This window comes from Phocoena sinus, chromosome 2 (genome assembly GCF_008692025.1).
Source record: "Phocoena sinus isolate mPhoSin1 chromosome 2, mPhoSin1.pri, whole genome shotgun sequence".
NCBI classification, from domain to species: Eukaryota; Metazoa; Chordata; class Mammalia; order Artiodactyla; family Phocoenidae; genus Phocoena; species Phocoena sinus.
The window spans coordinates 42062905-42086258 of record NC_045764.1 but is presented as its reverse complement, the minus strand read 5'-3'; the positions used below and the strand labels follow the sequence as shown (position 1 = coordinate 42086258).

The window sequence follows — 23354 nt, the reverse complement described above, 5'->3', positions numbered from 1 at the left end:
AAGATTCTGATCCTCTTTTATATACCCATACTTTCTTGGGCTTATTCCACATTCTGATCTGTTCCCTTTGTCAGTTCTGTACAGTTAGTTTCATGGTAGCTTTTCTGCATCAAAGCCATCTCTTAGGATTTCCCTAAGGCTGGGCACACTGGTCTTCATCCTCAGATCAGCTCTTGCTTCCCATCATCAGCCCCCAGCATCCTCTGAAATCTTACCTCCTTTCTGAATTTTTTTCTAAATAATAAGGTGTAGGTTGATAGTATCCTTTGGTCACCCATGCCGCCATCCCCCAGCCCAGTACACGCATACACACTTCTCTTCCTCACCTTATTGGTTACCCCTCTCCCCCAGTGCATATATGCCTTCTGGCTCTAATGATCAGTAAGTGGTTGGTAACTATGAATCATGTGCACAGAATGGGATAAGGAAGAATTTTAATTCTTGGCAGAGGCCCTTTGGTATCAACATGCCCATTTTCCTCAGCATCCTTCAAAAAGCTAGTATTGACCTCACAAGTTGGTGAATGATAGGACCCTTTGTCTGACGCGGTTCAGTAGCTAACTCATGAGCGCATTGAGTAAGAGACCACTCCTAACACATGAGGATACCAAGTATCAGGAACTTACTGCAAAACTAGCATACCAGAAAGAGGGGAGTTGGAATCTAGGATTAACTGCTGACTTAAACTGATTTTAGTACAGGGACCATTTCTGTTTTACTAGTTTTATTACTTTGGGTACCTGGAAAAACATTGCCTACTAATGATAACATGATTTTTCATGTTACTGATGATTTATTGAGAACTTACTTTGTCACTAGTAATTCAGAGTATCAGATGAATGGTTAAAAGATTTGCAGCCATGTTTTGCGTGCATTGAATAAAAATGTTCACGGAGGAGGATGACCCCCTCCCCATCCTTGATGTTTGGGCAGGCCACCTGACCTCATCAGTGAAAGCACAGAAGGAGTAGTTTGTCTTTAACTCCAGTGTCATTTTCCAGAGAAATACGCATCCTTTAAAACGTTTACTTGTTTTAAGACACTTCCATGCTGCTTCAAACAAAAGACATAAGGAGGCTAAGGATTGAAGACAACTATGCCTGTCTGCTCAGTTACACTCAGATTCCCTGAAAAGACTTGGACTCAAGTGTTGGCTTCCATGTCCGGATGGAGGGGTTTTTGCTTCCTTTTGTTCCAGCCTTGTAACTCTGGCTAGATCTCCTGAGACAGTTGCAGAGGAAGTAAATACAGGCAATGGCTGGGAAGGCTGGGTGTAACCATGAGCTGTATTATTAGGATGTTCAGATATAAACAGTAGCAGAAACACTGCCAAAAACAAGAGTTCTCTCTCCACTGAAAATATGTACAACTCTATTTTCAGACTGATGGGAACGCAACTTAGGTGTGGTTTAGATAATCACAAGGGATCCCAGGCTTCGTGACAGGAATGAAAAATTACCAGGATGGGTCCACATTTCTTTTGAATTAACTTCTCTTATCCCGTGTTCCATGTGCACTGTAACTCACCAGGACTTTGGATGTTCAGTACTTGTAGTGTCCATGGTCTGGTTGTTATGGAGATATAACGTGGACAAAGGACTAAGTTTGTGTTTTAGCTACAGAATCATAAATGGAGTCAGAGCCAGAAAGTGGTTTTTGGTAAGTTATTCCTCCAAAAGATGTGAATATTTAATGGCAAAATCTCTGTTTTCCTCATTTCCAACTACTTGATAAACAAAATTTCAGAATCATTTTGAACTGTTTCCTACCCATTCAATCAGTTGCCAATCCTGTATTTTGCTAATAATTCAAAGATTCCATAGGGCAAAACCTGGATAAAGGGGCTTATTATTAATCATTATCTTTGTTTTTCTCTTAAGCTCAAATTATTAGCAGTCTCAACACTGCTGTTTCTTTCTAGTCTGTCTCCTAATTCTGCTGGCGATCAGAATCTTCTTCCAAGCCTAGTCTCAGAGCTGGCTAAGAAGAGTGTCGGTAGTACAGAGAACCAGGTCATCATCCATTAATATAGAAACCTGAGTCTTAGAAGTCACCTTTTGGAAAAGAGACTAACATGAGAAGAGGTGTGTTAGCATGTATATAATCAGGGCCTGGCATTTTCTCTGGCCCATAGCAGGCACTCTGAAAATGTTTAAGGTGGAGCAACGTAGTGTGTGTGGCCTTTAAGTTATCTCATTGTGTGAGTGAGAAACAGGGGAGTTGTTGAAAAATAGCCCCAAGACCAGGGTAAATTTATCTGTCACATCAGTGATTCTGAAACTGGGCAAAAAGCGGGAGAGATGTTTTGTAATCCAGTTTATATCTTAAACAGCTTACTTATATATAATAAGCACAGTATTTTTCACACATGAATATGATCTGCTTGGTGTTGCTATTACTGTATACAGGATGTGGTTGAAAACGCTGATACATGTTTTGACATTCTTTCCACACTCCGTGCATAAGGAGTTTGTCTTCTGGTTAATGGCATTGACCATGACTGGTAGCATCTGGCCCAGATTACCAATGCTCCTTCTGACTGTGCGGCTTCTTTTCTCTAAACAAGCTCGCTTCTCTCTAACTGCTGCACACTCCCTTTTTTTGAGGGGGGAGGGGTCAGGAAAATATACAGAACATAAAATTTACCACAGTTCAGTGGCATTACGTACACTCACATTGTTGTGCAGCTATTATATCACCACTGTCCACCTCCAGAACTTTTTCATCTTTGCGAACTGAAACTCTGTACCTGTTAAACAATAACTCTTCATTTCTCCCTTCCCCCAGTCCCTGGCAACCACTATTCTGTGTTTTGGCTCTATGAATTTGACAACTCTAGGTATCTTACATAAGTGGAATCATACAGTATTTGTCCTTTTCGTGACTGGCTTATTTCACTTAGCGTAAGGTCTTCAGGGTTTATCCATGTTGTAGCATGTGTCAGAATTATCTCCTTATTTTAAGGCTGAATAACATTCCACTGCATGTATGTACTACCTTTCGTTTATCCGTTCATCTGTTGATGGCCATTTGAGTTGTTTTCCCCTTTTGTCTATTGTGAATATTGCTGCTGTGAACGTTGGTGTACGAATATCTGTTTGAGTCCCTGCTTTCATTTCTTTTGGGTGTGAACCCAGAAATGGAATTGCTGGATCATAAGGTAATTCTGTTTAAGTTTTGGAGGAACCCCCTTACTGTTTTATACAGTGACTGTGCCATTTTACATTCTCAGGAGTTTACATGCACAAAGGTTTCAGTTTCTCTGCATTCTCACCAACACTGGTTATTTTCTGGAGGTGGTTGTTGTTGTTGTTGTTGGTGGTGGTGGTGGTGGTGGTGGTGTGTGTGTGTGTGTGTGTGTGTGTGTGTGTGTGTAATAACAGCCATCCAAAGATGGGTGTGATGTGGTAGCTCACTGTGTTTTGATTTATTTTCATTTTGTTAATCCACACTCAATTTTATGCTGTTTATGTTTGTAAGAAGCCAGCTTTCCAAGCTGCTTCATCTGTAGATGTGTGTTATCTAACATGCATGCTGCCTTCAGTGTGTCTTTTCTCTTGGTGTGTTCTGCCTCTACTCTCTTACACATTCTTTTCACCTTTTACTCAAGAACAGATGAAGCCAGTTCCAACCTTCCTCTCAATAACCATAACTTTGTTTAGCCATTTGGAAGACATCTTAACACTTAAAACTCAACACAGTCAGAGAGAAGGCACCATCATCATCTCCTCTGGATTTCCTAAGTCTATTAAATTGTGGATTTTTGGTTCCTCTTTCTCTCTTATTTCTGTGGGTTCTGCCCTTTGTACCAGCTTGCTGACCTGCTGCTTCTTCTGTGCTCCAAAGGCCATGTCCCCAGACCAGAGCAGTCTGGGCCCCTCTTGACTGGTCTTGTGTGTCCTGGATGTCCCATGCTGCTTCTTTCCTCCCCACTGTCCGATTTTATCTGTACATTCCTACAGTTATTTTCCTAGTATAATACTGATTTTTTTTTCACTCCCTTGCTTATAAAATTGGGGAGAGGGGTCCACCCTGGTAGAGAACAAAGCCATATCTCCCATTATTCTTCTTTCCTCAGTTTATACTTCTGGACACTCTTGGGCTTTTCGTGCTCCTCAAAAACATCTAAGGAAAAGTCTCTGCTCTGAGTTGTAAAGCTGTGCTCCAGAACCACTGACTGGACACATACATGTGTGTTTCTGGGAAGGGTCCATGGCATCCCTCAGATTCTTGAAGGAGTCTGTGCCACCAAAGGCTGTGCACTCCAACTCTGAAGCGTCCTGACTGTTTGCTCATCCTCTTTGTCACGTGGCTGGAGTGCCCTGCCTTACCATCTCTCTCTTTTAAGCACACTTCCCCGCCCCCCCCCCCCCCCCCCGTAGGGCTTACCTCGTATACCACCAGCTTTGTTAATAAGCTTTTCCCAAATCTCTGAGCCAGAAATGATCTTTTTTTATACTAGAGACTTCCTTACCTCTCTGGGTTTCAGGTACTAGTTTACCTATTGTATTTCACAAACTAGTCTGTTTCCCAACCTGTAGTCCCCAGTTTGTGGAGTTATTTCACGGGGTCTGATAAACCTTAGACCCATATGGTTATACGTGTGTCATCCTGGGATGTGGAGGCAGATGTAACCCTTGACATTTTAAATGAACAGAGAGGTCCCTCATACTTTAAAACTGTGGGACCTATTGTGCCAGTTGTCATCAGGATCATGATTCGTCTTTCGATTGCTGTACCTTGACACTGTTCCTTGCCTAAAGTGGGTACAGTACTCCCCAAAAGCTGACTGGCCAACGTGTGAATGAATCAGCAAGATAGTTCTAGGAAGACTTGTTATGCTAGATTTCCCCATCCTTTCCTGGTGAGGAAGTCTTTGATTTACCTGAAATTTACTAATTTTCAGTATAGGTTTTACTTTCAGTGTTTGTGAATGAGTCCTAATTCCAAAGAAGGAACCGACTGGAACTGCATCATTGCCAGATTTCCTGAAGCTTTTTGTGTACTTAGAGACAGTGAGCCTTCTCAGTACATCATTGGTAATTAACTGTTAGTGATTGAAAATGCAGGCTCCTTGAAATAGACAAAGCCAAAACAAACAAAAAACATTTCTTTCAATTACAGCATTTCAATGTTCAGAATATCGGCACCCACAGTTCCATATTTTAGTTGTTGCGTTATGATAATACTTTATTTTCTAAATATTTTGGTCTAAATTGAACGTTGACTCTATTTTCCAACAAATCTTCTCCAGAGATGTTAAATGCAATTTGCCAGACTTAATCCAGTTTCATATTGCTTTAAAAAATTGTTTAAACAAAATTTGAATTCTGAGACAAAGTTAAGAATAAGAAGAGACATTTGCAGGGGTGGGGAAAGAGCGCTGGACTGGAAGTGAGGAAAACTGGGTCCTCACTCTGTCTCTAAGTGCTGTGTTACCTCCTTCGAGTCTCTTATTAAAGGGGGATGTGCCCCCATCCCCCTTTAATGGAGCTAGTAAAGGGAGGCAGAGTGATAATCCTGAAGGTTCTCCCAACTTATAGTTCTCTGTAAAATCATTGATGATAAGGAATTCAAAGATTATTCACTAAGCATCTACCATCTACTCATTGGGAGATCCGTGGAATAAAAGATGGGATTCAGTTCTCAAGAAGCTTACAGTCTTTTGAGCAGATAAAGTTACCAGTACAATATAGTTCACACACAACTATACCATCCCCAAATCTAGCCTCAGTGAGTGTGTGGCCTCTTCTTGAAAATGGTAGTGTGCCTTCTTGTGGGACAGGAAAAAGGTCAAATCTAGGTGACAATACTTTGCAAACTTTAAAGTACCATGAATTTAGAAATATAAGGAGATGTTTTACAGTTTTAATTCTGGTATCACCTGTCTTGTTAAAATTGTTCTTTCCAAACTCACCACAAACCTCACAGTTGCCCAGTTCAGTAACTTCCTTTCAAAAATTTATCAGTTTTGACTTCTCAGCAGCAGTTGGCACTGTGGACCTACCTTCTCTTTTCAGCCCTCTGCTTCCTTAACTTCTGTGAAACTCATCTCTCTGAATTCTCCTGCCTCTACAAGGGCGTGGCAATCTCTGACCTCCCCCCTCTATATATTGTGCAATGCCTTGTATGAAGTGAAAGAGAAGAGTTGTTATTCTGGCCCAGTGTCTGTATGTCACATTTGTGACCTGGGTAGAAATGTATAAAGCATTTCAAGTATGGTTTGTCATTAGAGTATCCCATTCACTCTAATTCCCATTTCTGTTGGTCACAGCACACCTTGTCCAAGTCAGCACACATTTCAGTGCCTGATGTGTGCAAAATGCTATGGAACACTTATTTACTTAACATTTCCATGTCTCTCTCACATAAACTATGAGTTCTTTGAGGGCTCAGTTCTTTTACTACTTCTGCTTTTAAGGCTTGACACAATGTTTTGATACACAGAAGGTTTTAGTACTTTTTTTTTTTAAGCCTTTATTGAATTTGTTACAGTATCGCTTCTGCTTTGTTTTGTTTTCTTTGGCCACAAGGCATGTGGGATCTTAACTCCTGGACCAGGGATCAAACCCACATCCCCTGCATTGGAAGGCAAAGTCTTAACTACTGGACTGCCAGGGAAGTCCCTATTTAGTACTTTTTTTTTTAATAAAAGAAGGAAGGAAACAAATCTGAGGGTGCTTAGCATTGTGTCTTTATAGAATCTTCCTTTCCTAGAAAGTAACCAATAGATTAAAAAATATTTTCCATTTTAAAAGAATGGAAGGTTGGAAGTATATCTCATATACTCATATGAGGTACCATTCATACCTGCTAGTTTGGCTACAACCAAAACACAGACAAGAACAGTAACAAGTGTTGGCAAGGGTGTGGAGAAATTAGAACACTCATACGTTGCTAGTGGGAATGTCAAATGGTACAGCCACTCTGGAAGTCTGGCAGTTCCTCAAAATTTTAAACATAAAGTTATCGTATGACACAGCAATTCTACTCCTAGATGTATACCCAAGAGAAATGAAACACGTCCACCAAAAACTTGTGTATGGTTATTCACAACAGGATTATTCATAACAGCCAGCAAGTGAAAACAGCTCAAATGTCCATCAGCTGAAGAATAAATAAATAAAATGTGGGCATGTCTATACAGTGGAACATTATTTGGCAGTAAGATTAAGTACTAATACATGCTAAGACACGGATGAACCTTGAAAGCCTCTTGCTAAGTGAAAGAAGCCAGTCACCAAAGACCTCATAATGTACAATTCCATTTATATGAAATGTCCAGAGCAGACAAATCCATAGAGACAGAAAGTAGATTACTGATTGCCTAGAACTGGGTTTGGGGTGGGGTGTGACTGCTACTCAGTTTCTTTTTGGTGCCATGAAAGTATTCTAAAATTAATTAGTGGTGATGCTTACACAACTCTGTTAAATGGGTGAGTTTTAGAGTATATGAATTACATTTCAATAAAGGTCTTAAAATGCAAAATTACACACACACATACACACACACAATGCAGTGTGGTGTCCTGGATTGGATCCTGGAACAGTAAAGAAGATTATTGGAAAAATGAATGAAATCCAAAGTCTGTAATTTAATTAATAGTAGTGTACCAGTGTTGGTTTCTTAGTATTGACAAATGTACTGTGATTATGTAACATCGAAGAAACTGGTGAGACCCTGTGTATGAGAACTCTGTACTATCCACGTTTATAAAAATTAAATTTTTAAAAAAGTAACACAGTCATTAAAGAAAATTCAGGAAGCTATAGAAAAATCAAAACGGATATTAGTTGTCTCTTTATCATTATTCAAGCATAACCACTCAGTGAAAAATTGAATCAGATTAGAGTTTTTCACCACATAGGTGTGATCATATTGAGAGATTTTTGGCTGCCACTGTGTTTAAGTGTTTTAATACTGTTTAATATAGACTAATTTGTCAAAGTGTGATGGGTCTGAGATTTTACCCTGCTTGTAAGGTACCAAGTTAGCCTGACAATTTCATGGCTGCTGGCTGAAGTCATGGAACTCCTGGGTCAGAGACAGATGAATTTATTACTCGTCATTCAGAAAGCACCATGAACATCAGCTTAGCTTCTCGTTGGTTCTTCTTGCTTCCCTAGTCTCACGGGAGCAATACGGAGGGGCCCAGGTAGATGCTCTGTCACAGCTGAGGAACCCCAACGTTAGGAAACCGGAATTTTTACATTGGGCAGTAAGCCTACCTGACGTTTGCTCTGATTCAACACATCTGCCCTTTGCTTCAGAAAGAAGCAATATCTCTATCTTCCAAGGCTGTTTGATACATAGACATTCTTGAAAAGGTAGTCTAGAACAAAAGGACAGTCAGTGTCCTTTGCTCACAAGACATGCAGAAAAAGGGGAGACCCATGGGGAATTGCCTCCCACCGCTAATACGTTCTCATCCTTGTTATTCAGAAATTAGTGTATTTAGTTAGAGGTTTGATTTAATTTTAATTTCTTTCAGTATTATTTTACTTATTATTTTAAGTAATACTCTTAAATATTTTTTTGTTAAATAATACATTATTTTAAATAAATATTTATGGATTATTTACATTATATGTTATTTTGCAAAATGTATAACTCACCTTCTGTAACAAATGCCTAAAATTACATGAAAAGTGTAGAGTATTAGTCCCTCAAATATTGAAGGCAAGAATGTTCGGTTTACTTATTGGCTATGGAATGATGTGTGAAAAGGTGACGAAAAACATTCTCAGATAAAGAATTTTAACAAAGTTTCCTAAAATGTTGACTGAAGAGGTGTTGAAGATCATGGAAGGGGAGAGAGCAAAGTCCTGATAATGCAGAGCGGCTTGGCATTCTTTGCTGTTTAAAGGAACTGCTTTTTTATTTCTGTTACCTATTTAAATTTGTTGCTCTATTCATGGAGCAAAAGTACAGCAATTCTGGACTCTTGCTTTTCCTGTTAACAGAGAAACTTACTTCACTGGAAGTGAACTTTGGCTCATTTCAAATGAGATGCAGTTCACAGTAAGAAAATCCTTCTCTAAATGGAAGATTTTTTTGTTTTTAAAGAAAATTTGCTGTTTCAGTTCTTTGAAAGTTGTGGATAGGGTTTGTTAACATTACTGAATTTGAGGTTTCTTCCTTAGGCACATTCAAATTGCATTTTGAAAGGGGATATTTTGCATAATCTCAGGGAACCTGCTGGAGGTTTTCTTTTCCATTCAAGATAACTTTCAAATTTTGGGCATCATTTTGTAACAGATCAGGAATTGAAACATTGATGGCCCCTGGTCCCCACCTCCTCTCCTCTCTAACGGTGAAAGAGCTGAAATGAGCGAATGATTTGGTGTTTTGTTTCATGGTTATTTGCAAGCAGCCTAATTCCTTGCATTTCTTCTTTGTCACACAGTTGTAATTTGACAGAATGTCCCATAGCTTTCTACCTTATCCCACATAGCATACTTAGTAAAACTGTTGGTCCTTCTCACCAATATAGTTTAGTATCTTCTCACCAAAGATCAGAAATTTACCAGTAGGTACACATGATATTGTAGAAACCGTTAAGTAAAATCATCTTTGAGCATAATAAATATTCAACTACTTGGTAATTTGTTTGGATACTCCTACTTGTATTGTTTAGAATCCACTGACTGTTTCAGTGTTAATGAAACTAGAGGATTATAATGTTAAGGTGTGTGGGAGTGGTAAAAACTGAAATATAGTATTATACTTCTCTTTTGGGGGTACGTTTTTTCAGCTTTACTGCGATATAATTTATATACAATAAAACTCACCAATTTAAGTTCACAGTTTGATGAGTTTTGACAAATGTTTGAATTGTGTAGTCACTGCCACAGTCATGATAGGAACATTTCCATCACCCCTACAGTTCTCTCCTGTCCCCTTGCAGTCAGCCTCTTCCTCCAGTCCCTGTTAATCACTAATACGCTTTCTTGTATAAATTTCGCCTTTTCTAAGGTATTATATAAATGGAACCATACAGTAGGTAGTCTTTTTGTATGGCTTTTTTCTTTTAATTTAACATAGTGATCTTGAGATTTGTCCATGTTGTTTGTATCTGTAGTTCATTCCTTCTGATTCTGAGTCTGTTGCATTGAATGATGTATCACAATTCGTTTATCCATTTACCCATTGATGACAGTCTGGGCTGTTTTCAGTTTGGGGTTATCATGAATTAAGCTGCTGTGAAATTCCAGTAAAAGTCTTTGTGTAAAGGTATATTTTGATTTTTGGGGTGGTAAATACCACAGTGGGATTGATTGCTATGTTGTCTATAAATATATGTTTGACTTTATAAGAAACTGCTAAACTGCTTTCTAAAGTGACTTACTATTTTGCATTCTCCCAGCAATGTTACCAGTGTTTCAGTTGCTCCATCTTTGGCAACACTTGGAATTACCAGTTTTTAATTTTAACCATTTGAATGGCTGTAGACTGTTATTTCCTTGTGGTTTTAATTTACTTTTCCCTGATGAGTAACGGTGTTCAGCATCTTTTCCTGCATTTATTTACCATTCATAATCTTCTTTGATGAAATGTTTATTCAAATCTTTTGCCTATGTGAAAAACATGTTTGTCTTACGGCATTGTAAGAGGTTTTGTTGTTGTTGTTGTTATGTGTATTTTAATATTCTAATTACCAGTCCTTTAGAAGATACATGTTTTGTAAATATTTTCTCCCAGTCTGTGGCTTGCCTTTTCATTTTCCTAACAATGCTTTTTGAGGAGCAAGACTTTAAAAGAATTTTGACGTAGTCAAATTTACAAGTTTTTTTCATGCTTTTTTAATGCATGCTAGGAAATCTTTGCCTAACCCAGTGTCACAAAAAAACATTCCCCTCTTTTCTTCTAGAAGTTTTGTTGTTTTAAGTTTAACATTTAGATATATTTTGAGCTCATTTTTATAGACAATATGAAGTTTGAGATTTGGGGGAGATTTATTTGTTTGTTTTCACATGAACACCCAGTTTTTGCAACTTCATTTGTTAAAAACCTATTCTTTCCTCATTGGAATACCTAGACATCTTTGTCAAAAATGAATAGGTCATATCTGTGAAGGTCTATTTGTGGATCCTCTCTTGTTCTTTCGATCTGTATGCCTGTCTTTATACCAGTACCAAACTGGCTTTATTAATATAGCGTTTTTAAAAAATAAATTGATTGATTGATTTTGGGCTGCGTTGGGTCTTCTTTGCTGCCCGTGGGCTTTCTCTAGTTGCAGCGAGCAGGGGCTACTCTTTGTTGTGGTACACGGGCTTCTCCTTGTGGTGGCTTCTCTTTGTTGCAGAACACAGGATCTAGGCGTGCGGGCTTCAGTAGTTGTGGCACGCAGGCTCAGTAGTTGTGGCTCGCAGGCTCTAGAGCGCAGGCTCCGTAGTGGTGGTGCATGGGCTTAGTGAGATCGTCCCGGACCAGGGCTTGAACCCGTGTCCCCTGCATTGGCAGGCGGATTCCTAACCACTGCACCACCAGGGAAGTCACAATATAGCTTTTTTTTTTCTTTGTTTTTTGGGGGGCATGGATTTTATTTAATGTTTATCTCTACGTTTTTGGGAAATTATCCAAACTTCTAAAAGTACTTTTTTTTAAATTTATTTTTTTATACAGCAGGTTCTTATTAGTTATCCGTTTTATACACATCAGTGTATACATGTCATTCCCAATCTCCCGATTCATCCCACCACCACCCCTGCCGCTTTCCCCGCTTGGTGTCCATACGTTTGTTCTCTACATCTGTGTCTCAGTTTCTGCCCTGCAAACCGGTTCATCTGTACTATTTTTCAAGGTTCCCCATATACACGTTAAGATACGATATCTGTTTTTCTCCTTCTGACTTACTTCACTCTGTATGACAGTCTCTGGATCCATCCACGTCTCTACAAATGACCCAATTTCGTTCTTTTTTATGGCTGAGTAATTCCATTGTATATATGTACCACATCTTTTTTTTTTTAATTAATTAATTTATTTTTGGCTGTGTTTGGTCTTCGTTTCTGTGCAGTCTTCTTTCTCTAGTTGTGGCAAGCGGGGGCCACTCTTCATCGCAGTGCACGGGCCTCTCACTGTCGCGGCCTCTCTTGTTGCAGAACACAGGCTCCAGACGCACAGGCTCAGTAGCCGTGGCTCACGGGCCTAGTTGCTCCACAGCATGTGGGATCTTCCCAGACCAGGGCTCGAACCCATGTCCCCTGCATTAGCAGTCAAATTATCAACCACTGCACCACCAGGGAAGCCCTAACACATCTTTATCCTTTCGTCTGTCGATGGGCATTTAGGTGGCTTCTATGACCTGGCTATTGTAAATAGTGCTGCAGTGAACACTGGAGTGCATGTGTCTTTTTGAGTTACAGTTTTCTCTGGGTATATGCCCAGTAGTGGGATTGCTGGGTCATATGGTAATTCTATTTTTACTTTTTTAAGGAACCTCCATATTTTTCTCCATAGTCGCTGTATCCATTTACATTCCCACCAACAGTGCAAGAGGGTTCCCTTTTCTCCACACCCTCTCCAGCATTTGTTGTTTGTAGGTTTTCTGATGATGCCCATTCTAACTGGTGTGAGGTGATACCTCACTGTAGTTTTGAGGTGCATTTCTCTAATAATTAGTGATGTTGAGCAGCTTTTCATGTGCTTCTTGGCCATCTGTATGTCTTCTTTGGAGAAATGTCTATTTAGGTCTTCTGCCCAGTTTAGGATTGGGTTGTTTGTTTTTTTAATAATGAGCTGCATGAGCTGTTTATATATTTTGGAGATTAATCCTTTGTTGATTCGTTTGCAGATATTTTCTCCCATTTCTGAGGGTTGTCTTTTCGTCTTGTTTGTAGTTTCCTTTGCTTTGCAAAAGCTTTTAAGTTTCATTAGGTCCCATTTGTTTACTTTTGTTTTTATTTCCATTACTCTAGTAGGTGGATCAAAACAGATCTTGCTGTGATTTATGTCAAAGAGTGTTCTTCCTTTGTTTTCCTCTAAGAGTTTTATAGTGTCTGGTCTTACATTTAGGTCTCTAATCCATTTTGAGTTTATTTTTGTGTATGGTGTTAGGGAGTGTTCTAATTTCATTCTTTTACATGTAGCTGTCCAGTTTTCCCAGCACCACTTATTGAAGAGACTGCCTTTTCTCCATTGTGTATCCTTGCCTCCTTTGTCATAGATTAGTTGACCATAGGTACGTGGGTTTAACTCTGGGCTTTCTATCCTGTTCCATTGATCTATATTTCTGTTTCTGTGCCAGGACCATACTGTCTTGATTACTGTAGCTTTGTAGTATAGTCTGATGTCAGGGAGTCTGATTCCTCTAGTGCTTTTTTTTTCCCTCAAGACTGCTTTGGCTATTCAGGGTCTTTTGTGTCTCCATACAAATTTTAAGATTTTTTGTTCTAGTTCCATAAAAAATGCCATTGGTGATTTGATAGGGATTGCATTGAATCTGTAGATTGCTTTGGGTAGTATAATCATTTTCACATTGTTGATTCTTCCAATCCAAGAACATGGTATATCTCTCCATCTGTTTATATCATGTTTAATTTCTTTCATCAGTGTCTTATAGTTTTCTACATATAAGAGTCTTTTATTCTCCCTAGGTAGGTTTATTCCTAGGTATTTTATTCTTTTTGTTGCAGTGGTAAATGGGAGTGTTTCCTTAATTTCTCTTTCAGATTTTTCATCATTAATGTATAGGAATGCAAGAGATTTCTGTGCATTAATTTTGTATCCTGCAACTTTACCAAATTAATTGATTAGCTCTAGTAGTTTTCTGGTGGCATTTTTAGTTTCTCTATGTATAATATCACGTCATCTGCAAACAGTGACAGTTTTACTTCTTTTCCAATTTGTATTCTTTCTATTTCTTTCTGATTGCTATGGCTAGGACTTCCAAAACTGTGTTGAATAATAGTGGTGAGAATGGACATCCTTGTCTTGTTCCTTATCTTAGAGGAAATGCTTTCTGTTTTTCACCATTGAGAATGATGTTTGCTGTGGGTTTGTCATATATGGCCTTTATTATGTTGAGGTAGGTTCCCTCTATACCCACTTTCTGGAGAGTTTTTACTTTCAGTCTGAATGTGTCACTAGGTCTGAAGTGGGTCTGTTGTAGACAGCATATATATGAGTCTTGTTTTTGTATCCATTCAGCAAGCCTGTGTCTTTTGGTTGGAACATTTTAATCCATTCACTTTTAAGGTAATTATCGATACGTATGTTCCTATTACCATTTTCTTAATTGTTGTGGGTTTGTTTTTGTATGTCCTTTTCTTCTCTTGTGTTTTTCACTTAGAGAAGTTCCTTTAGCATTTGTTGTTTGGTGGTGCTGGTTTGGTAGTGCTGAATTCTCTTAGCTTTTGCTTGTCTCTAAAGCTTTTGATTTCTCCATCGAATCTGAATGAGACCCTTGCCAGGCAGAGTAATCTTGGTTGTAGGTTCTTCCCTTTCATCACTTTAAATATGTCATGCCACTCCCTTCTGGCTTGTAGAGTTTCTACTGAGAAGTCAGCTGTTAACCTTATGGGAGTTCCCTTGTATGTTATTTGTCATTTTTCCTTTGTTTGCTTTCAGTAATTTTTCTTTGTCTTTAATTTTTGCCAGTTTGATTACTATGCGTCTCAGTGTGTTTCTCCTTGGGTTTATCCTGCCTGCGACACTCTGCGCTTGCTGGACGTGGGTGGCTATTTCCTTTCCCATGTTAGGGAAGTTTTCGATTATAATCTCTTCAGATATTTTCTCGGGTCTTTTCTCTCTCTCTTCTCCTTTTGGGACCCCTATAATGCGAATGTTGTGTTTAATGTTGTCCCAGAAGTCTCTTAGGCTGTCTTCATTTTTTTTCATTCTTTTTTCTTTATTCTGTTCTGTGGCAGTGAATTCCACCATCCTGTTTCCAGGTCACTTATCCGTTCTTCTGCCTCAGTTATTCTGCTATTGATTCCTTCTAGTGTATTTTTTATTTCAGTTATTGTATTGTTCATCTCTGTTCTTTAATTCTTCTAGGTGTTTGTTCTTTAATTTTTCTAGGTCTTTGTTAAACATTCCTTGCATCTTCTTGATCTTTGCCTCCATTGTTTTTCCGAGGTCCTGGATCATCTTCACTATCATTATTCTCAATTCTTTTTCTGGAAGGTTTCCTATCTCCACTTCATTTAGTTGTTTTTTGGGGGTTTTATCTTGTTTCTTCATCTGATTCATAGCCCTCTGCCCTTTCATCTTGTCTGTCTTTCTGTGATTGTGGTTTTTGTTCCGCAGGCTGCAGGGTTGTGGTTCTTCTTGCTTCTTCTGGTGGATGAGGCTATCTATGAGGCTTGTGCAAGTTTCCTGGTAAGAGCGGCTGGTGGTGGGTAGCACTGGGTGTTGCTCTTTTGGGCAGAGCTCTGTAAAACTTCAGTCTGCTTGTCTGCTGATGGATGAGACTATCTGTGAGGCTTGTGCAAGTGTCCTGATAGGAGGGACTGGTGGTGGGTAGCACTGGGTGTTACTCTATTGGGCAGAGCTCAGTAAAATTTCAGCCTGCTTGTCTGCTGATGGGTGGGGCTGGGTCCCTCCCTGTTGGTTGTTTGGCCTGAGGCAACCCAACCCTGGAGCCTACCTGGCCTCTTTGGTTGGGCTAATGGCAGACTCTGGGAGGGCTCACGCCAAGGAGTACTTCCCAGAACTTCTGCTGCCAGTGTCCTTGTCCTCACGGTGAGCCACAGCCACCCCCGTCTCTGCAGCAGACCCTCCAACACTAACAAGTAAGTCTGGTTCAGTCTAGTATGGGGTCACTGCTCCTTCCCCTGGGTCCCGATGCACACACCACTTTGTGTGTGCCCTCCATGAGTGGAGTCTCTGATTCCCCCAGTCCTGTCCAAGTCCTGCAGTCAAGTCCTGCTACCCTTCAAAGTCTGATTCTCTAGGAATTCCTCCTCCCGTTGCCGGACCCCCAGGTTGGGAAGCCTGATGTGGGGCTCATAACCTTCAGTCCAGTGGGTGGAATTCTGTGGTAGAAGTGTTCTCCAGTTTGTGAGTCACCCACCCGGCAGTTATGGGAATTGATTTTATTGATTGTGCCCCTCCTACTGTCTCATTATGGCTTCTCCTTTGTCTTTGAATGTGGGGTATGTTTTTTGCTGAGTTCCAGTGTCTTCCTGTGGATGATTGTTCAGCAGTTAGTTGTGATTTCGGTGCTCTCACAAGAGGGAATGAGCACACGTCCTTTTACTCCGCCGTCCTGAACCAATCTCCCAAAAAAGCTTTTATATATAGTAAGTCTTGAGGTCAAGTAGTGATGAATTGGGGAGAATTAACAATTTAACAGAATTGAGTTTTCTGATCTATGAACATGGTGTCTCTACTTAAGCCTGCTTTAATTTTTCTCAGTAGTGTTTTGCAGTGTTTAGAGTACAGGTATTACTCATATTTTATTAAATTTATGCCTGATTATTTTATATTTCTTGATGCTATTGTAAATTGTATTACTTTTGTTTTTAACTTTAATTTTTAATTGTTCACTCCTAATATATAGGACTAGTATTAATTTTTTTTTGTACATTGACTTTATAACATTCAGCTTTGCTAAACTCGTTTATTCTAGTAGCATTTTTGTAGATTCCTTGAGATTTTCTCCATAGATAATCATGCCATCTATGAATAAAGTATTAACTACTTCTATTCTACATCTTTGCATTTTATTTCTTTTTCTGCTTTACTGCATTGGCTAGAAGCTGTACCTATTGAATAACAGTGCTGAGAGTGGACATTCTTGCCTTGTTTTTGATCTCAGAGTGAAGTATCAGGATTTTTTAAATAGATGCCCTTTATCAGGTTGAGGAATTTCCTTTCTGTTTTCAGTGTTCTATGAGTTTTAGATGTTGAATTTTGCCAAATTCTTCTCTGCATCTCTTGATAATCATTAGTTTGTGAGAGGTTTTGGTCTATTAATAAATTGATTTTCAAATGTTAAACCAACCTTGCTTTACTGGGATGAATTTGGTCATGATGTTTATCTTTTTTCTATATTGCTGGATTCAGTTTCCTAATTTTTGTTCAGGATTTTTTCGTCTATGTTCCTGAGGATATTGATTTATAATTTTCTTACGTCTTTGTCTAGTTTTGGTGTCAGGGTAATGCTGGGCTTATAAAATGAGCTGTATATTGTTCCCTCCTCTTTTGTTTTCCTTAGGAGTTTGTGTAGAATTGCTATTATTTCTTCCTTAAATGTATGGTGCCATTTACCTCTGAAGTCATCTGGGCCTGGAGTTTTCCTTACAGGAAAGTTTTAAACTATGTATTCAATGTCTTTAATAGAATAAGGGTGTACAGATTATCTGTATCTTTTTGAAAGAATTTTGGTAGTTTGTGTCTTTCATGAAATGCTTCCATTTCATCTAACTTGTTGTATTTCTTGTTCGTAATGATATTTCCCTATCATCCTTTCAGTGTCTGTAGGATCTTTAGTGATGTCCCCCTTTAAATTCTTGATACTGGTAATTTTTAACTTAGAATTCTTTTCTGGTCTATCTAGTTAAAGTTTTACTGATATCAATAAACTGATCTTCTAAGGATCCAGCTTTTGATCTTATTGATTTTATTTTTCTGTTTTCTCTTTCACTGATTTCTGCTCTTTGTTTTACTCATCATGTTTGCTTTGTGTTAATTTTGCTAAGTTCTTAAGGTGGAAGCCTAGATCACTGATTTGAGACATTCCTTTTCTAAAACAGGGATTTAATATTATAAATTTTGCTCTAGGCATTATTTTGGCTGTATCTCACAAATTTTCATATGTGGTATTTCTATTTTTATTCAGCTTGAAATATTTTCTGATATTTAATGTTTCCTTAAGATTTCTTTTTAGAAGTTTTTTTAAAATTTTTTTAAATATTGGGTTTTTCCAGATATCTTTTTGATTTTGGTTTCTAATTTGATATTGTTGTGGTCAAAGAGCATGTTTAATATGATTTTAATCCTCAAATTTGAGACTTGTGTTATACGACAGAATATATTCTATCTTGGTGAACATACCATGTGCGTTTGAAAAGAATGTGTATTCTGTTGTTGGGTAAAAGGCTCAGTATATGTTGATTAAATCAAATTGGTTGATGATGTTTTCCAAGTTCTTTATGTATATTCTTGCAGATTTTGTGTCTACCTGTTTTATCAATTACTGAGAGAGGGCTGTTGAAATCTCTAATGGTAGTTTTAAAAATTACATTATTTTTAATCTAATGAAAGTAGAAAGTCATAATGTTAAGATGGTTTGGAGTTGTAAAGGCTAAATTTTAAAAAAATGTTTTAAGGCGGGTATATGTGCTTCTTAATATGCTTTAGAATCACGTAAGTTTGTATTCCATTCCCAGTCCTGCCATTTATTACCTTAGCAACTCCTCTAAGCGTAGCTGTTCTTTGGATAGAGATATTACAAACTTCTTGGAGCTAGTGTGGGGATTAAATGCAATAATATATGTAGAATTCTTAACCTGATGCCCAACATACAGTAATTCTTGAACAAATAGGAATTATTTTTGCATTTTCTGAGTTGCAACCTAGGATGTGAAATGCATATTTCAATATTTGATCCCTTTCACCTGTTAACTTGTTTTTCTTTTTTATTCCTCCATTGGCCCGCACCATGATCTTCCTCTTTGTATATCTTTTTTCCTTTTGTTTTTATATGCCTAACTTTTACTGACAGTTTCTTTAGAGTCTTAATTGAGTATAGATTGCCTTGTGTTGTGAAAAAGGTTTTTTCTTGACATAATTTTACCCACTTTGCAATAAAATATTAAAGAAAAAGATAGGAGTGTTGGTGTGGTAGATACACTTGCAACCGCTGTATAAACATCCCACACTACTTCACTGTCTGAAGGTCAATCTCTTTTTCTTTTTCTTCAGATAAACCGAGAGAGTTGGTGTACCATTGAGCCATGCCCAGATGCAGCATCTCTCTTGGCTCCGACGCAGAGCGCAGGTACGCGGGGATTCTCCAACTTCCAATTTGCTTGAATAACTCATCCAAAATGTCCATTTTCTAGAGCCACATTCCCACTCCAATAACAGATTGTTTGATTTCAAGGTCTGTCCTTCATGAGCATTAATGGGATAAATCAGAAGAAGGGGTGTATGTGATTTGGGTTTGTAGGCATTTTGTCTCACAGTTGAAAATGAGCACGTAATTACCTAAATTTCACTTCAGTATTAAGTTTTCACATGTGGCTTTATGATTTATTAATTCATCTGTGAAGGCGTATGTGCTGTGCATATATGTACATGTGATAAAGGTTTCTTATTATGGTAAAACTATAAATATGTATTATTAAGGACTAATCCTGGGGCTCTCGATTTTGGCTGTACATTGAAATTACCTAGGGAGCTTTAAAAATGTAGTGATCTCTGGGTCCTGCCCCTAGGGATTCTGATTTAATTGGACTAGGGTGTGGTCTGGGCATCAGAATCTTTAAAAGCTCCCTTGGTTCCTCTGCTTTGTAGCCAAGATTGAGAGCCATAATCTTTGGAAGTATTGTCAGCAATTGAGTCTTTCCTTAAGCACCCATGAGGTATTAGTAACATTGGATGAGGGTAAAATTCTCTTAAGACCTTGCTGGTTAATGACACAGCACATGATCTGTGGTTAGTTAGGAATCCCAACTTTTTATCCAAGTTTGGCCACTAATTCACTGTGACGTAAGGTACGTTCCCTAATGTCTGTGTGCTCTATTGTCTTCCATCCCTAAAGCCTTACTGGCCTTTCTTAAGGGAAGAGTCCGAATGACCTGGTGAGTAACTGAAGTCTCTGTGCCTGTTCTTGCAGCTGGTAATTTGCATTTTGGGCTCTTGAGTCGACTTTACCCAACAAAACCTCTGTTAACCTTTCCAGTTTTCATTGACCTGCTTTAAAAATTACCGAGTTTTCATTTACTGGTCTTTTAGAGACAGTTTAGCTGTGGATGTCCTGCAGTAGTATTAAATTTAAAGACAGATGGTTCAAATCCTCTATCTCCAGAGAAGTTTCCTACTGATTCTCAGTCCTCTGACTTTGCTCCAAAGGAAGCGTCAGAACAAATATGAAAAGTTTTTTTCTGTTTTTCTCTCACGTGGAGAAAGAGGTTAAAGGATATTATTATGCTGTAGTTGTGTTTCGGGTCTCCGAATATTATAAGACTGATCTTGTTCACAGATGTAACTTACATTTTCCCTATCTCTCCCCCTAGAATCTTCTACTTAAAAGTATAGAACTTACTATGTTTTGGTTCTTTAAGCTGTTTGGGGCTTTTTCTAAAAGTGTAATTACTCTCAACCACTCAGGCAGTGAAATTGTCTGCTGTGTAGAGGTTGCCTCATAATTTGAATATTCACAGGAAGTTTCTTCACATGCTGCAGTTTATTTTACTCATTTAAGGAAATGTATTTTGAACCCCTGAGCATTTTCCCCAGGGCATAATCTTGAATTTTGTTGACCTTCTCCATACCCCAGGCCCCAAAAGACTTTGGTTTTTTTAGAGTGATTCTTTTTAAACTTCAGTTTATCAAAACCCAAGATCTGGATTATGCTTCTGAACTTCAGACCTGAGATTTTTATTTTAGGCATATTGTTTTGTGAATTCTAGGTACTTTCAGTCATGTAGGTTTCTTTTTTTTTTTTTAAACATCTTTATTGGGGTATAATTGCTTTACAATGGTGTGTTAGTTTCTGCTTTATAACAAAGTCAATCAGTTATACATATGTTCCCATATGTCTTCCCTCTTGCGAGTCATGTAGGTTTCTTTCTTTTACTTTTAAACACAGCTCAAGAGAGCAATAGTGTTAGACTAAATAAGGTAGTAACATTTAAAATCACTTTGTATACTCTTCAATCCAGGATAAATGCAAACCTATTTAAATAGGAATAAATAACAGATGCATTATGATTAACATGGTTCAGCAAAGCCCAATGAGTGGGCTGCTGGTAAGTCTTCCTACCCTTCCCCAACTATAATTTATTTACATATGTATAATTGAAACCTAAAAGACCAGATAGCACTTTAAAAGTGCACATTTTGTTAGCTTTTAAAAAGCTAGTGGCTCAGGACACAAAAGTTATAGACAGATTTATATATGGGTCGTAAAATGGGGTTGGCCCACCTCAAAGTGTAATGTCCTTACTGGATACTTGTCAAATCACACGTTACAGGTTAATGAAGCCTTAACTCCATTAGGCATGTTTATCGCATGCCTGCTGTGTACTCAGGGGCGGAGTTCTGGTTACTATATATATAAATTATTTCTCACCATCCCTACAACTATTTTAGGGGGGTACAAATCATCCCATTTCATTGGTATGGAAATGGAGACTTAGAGGGTCAAATTCCTTCTTGCCTGGGATCTTTTTGCTATAAGTATTCGGATCCAGATTTGAGCCCCATCAGCCTCACTCTGAAACCAATGATCATTCATTCCTGTTTATACCTTTGTTTGCTGCTCCACTTTATTTCTTAGGAAGGGGGGCATGTAAGAAGAAAGGAAAGATTTTATCCATTTTGAAAACTTGTCAACACATGTGAAATGAGGTATAGATTAGCTCTGCCTTAGGGTCCCCCCACTTCCATTTGTGGGGTTTCATAATGGCTTAAGGTCCTTTTCTCTCCCTTGTTCCTCGTTTTCATAGTTTTCCCTCCTCCCCAGCTCACCAACCAACATTGTATCACAGCAGCAGATTCTCATCCCAGACTTGGTTTGTGGTCCCTTGTAGTGCTGGCTTGGATTTATTTTCTGGGTGAGGTATTCCTACCAAGGCTGAGTCCGGATCTTCCCCGTGGATTTTCCATTAGAATGTCTTAAGCTGCTCTGTTTTCCAGGTCTGGAATTGGGACGTGGTCTGTTTGACTGCCAGCTGGACAGCTAGCACCTTAGCATAGTTGCTGCGGCAGCCCTTTCTTTCCTTGGCCAGTCCCCCTATTTTCCCCTCATCCATGGAGTGGAGTTTTTGATTTTTCCATGTGGGGAAAAGGTGTGGGGGGAACAAGTAGAAAAATCACAGCCACCAGCTCCACCCAAGTTAGTACATACTCTGGGATGTGGGAAAAAAGGGACCAGAACTCCAGAATCCCCATGATTTCCAGTCTTTAAAAGGCAAGGCTATTCCCATTAACTGACACACTCAGAAATAGTTTGGACCAAGACTGAAATGGACCAAGGTAATTTTTTCTTTAACTGAAACATTTTCAGATTAATCTGTGGGCCGTGCCTTTATTCCTATGGCATCCTTTCTGTACTTCTGTGTTGAAATTACCTCTTAATATATTCATTTCTACTACAAAATTGTAAACTACTCCCCCCTCCACATAGACAGAAACATTAGGCATCTCTTTTTATTTGGATAATTCCCAGTACCTAGTCAAATGCCTAACTAATAGAAAAGGTAATTTTATTGACAAGTGATTCATGACCTGTATCAGTGCAGTGCCTCTTTGACCCTTCCTCTAAGATTCCTGGCTAAGGCAGGGCAAATTATTTACTGATTGATGATCAGTTATTAGTTCATTTAGATAAGAAAAACTTCCTCTTCTCATTATCTCTGAACACAGACCTGTACACACACACACACACACACACACACACACACACTTATTGTCTAAGCATAGACTATAAGAATTAAAAGAGACATTAGGGGTCGTCTAGTTCAGTCTCCACTTCCACTTCTGTGCAGACAGCTTTTTTGAAATGTCTTGCCACGGTCACTCAGCCTTTGCTCCAGCCCTTCTGGTGAACGAGCCTCATGACTTTATAAGGCTGCCAGCCTATGGCCCGAAGCCCCGTTATAGTGAAGCTCTGGCTTCCACTTGGCGGGCTTTGTTCTCCCTCCTGAATGGCACAGGGCAAATCTGCAGCCATCCTCAGACACATTTTCTTCAAGCTCCTCTGCAACCTGAATGTATCTCAGGTGTTTCCACTCATGGTCACCTCATTACCATGCATGCATTTTTGTTTATCAGTGTTTTAATTTAATTTATCAATATTTAGGAACAAACACAACCATATAGGTGCAGTGTTGGTGGCACATACTGGCCAGACTGTCCCCATTTTGGATTTGGGTGCATTGTCTATTAATAGAGCCTAAAACTATTAGTATTTGTTTGTTTTGCCATACCCTTGTATTGTGAACTCCTCTTGAATTTGCTTTCAAGCAAAACCTCCAGGTAGAGTTCTCATGAACTGCTAGGTAGCCAGGTTATCTACTCTGTCCCTCATCACTTAGTGTCACCTGCAGGTTTGATAAACATACGTATGTTTTTCCAAATCATGCTTAATGCTAACTAGAATGGAAACGCTTCATTCTTCAAAACTTCTTGAAGGAGGTTGATGTCTTACTTGGTTTCACCATGTACATAGAGATAT

General features: G+C 38.7%; 1 protein-coding gene across 1 annotated transcript in view; it reads left to right on the top strand.

The window, feature by feature from the left end:
- The window catches only part of AKAP13 (A-kinase anchoring protein 13), a 332091-nt gene that overhangs the window by 225412 nt on the left and 83325 nt on the right, over positions 1-23354 (top strand). Inside the window, 1 exon segment of the mRNA XM_032623794.1 lies at positions 18875-18950. Coding sequence (XP_032479685.1) covers positions 18875-18950 — 76 coding nt within the window.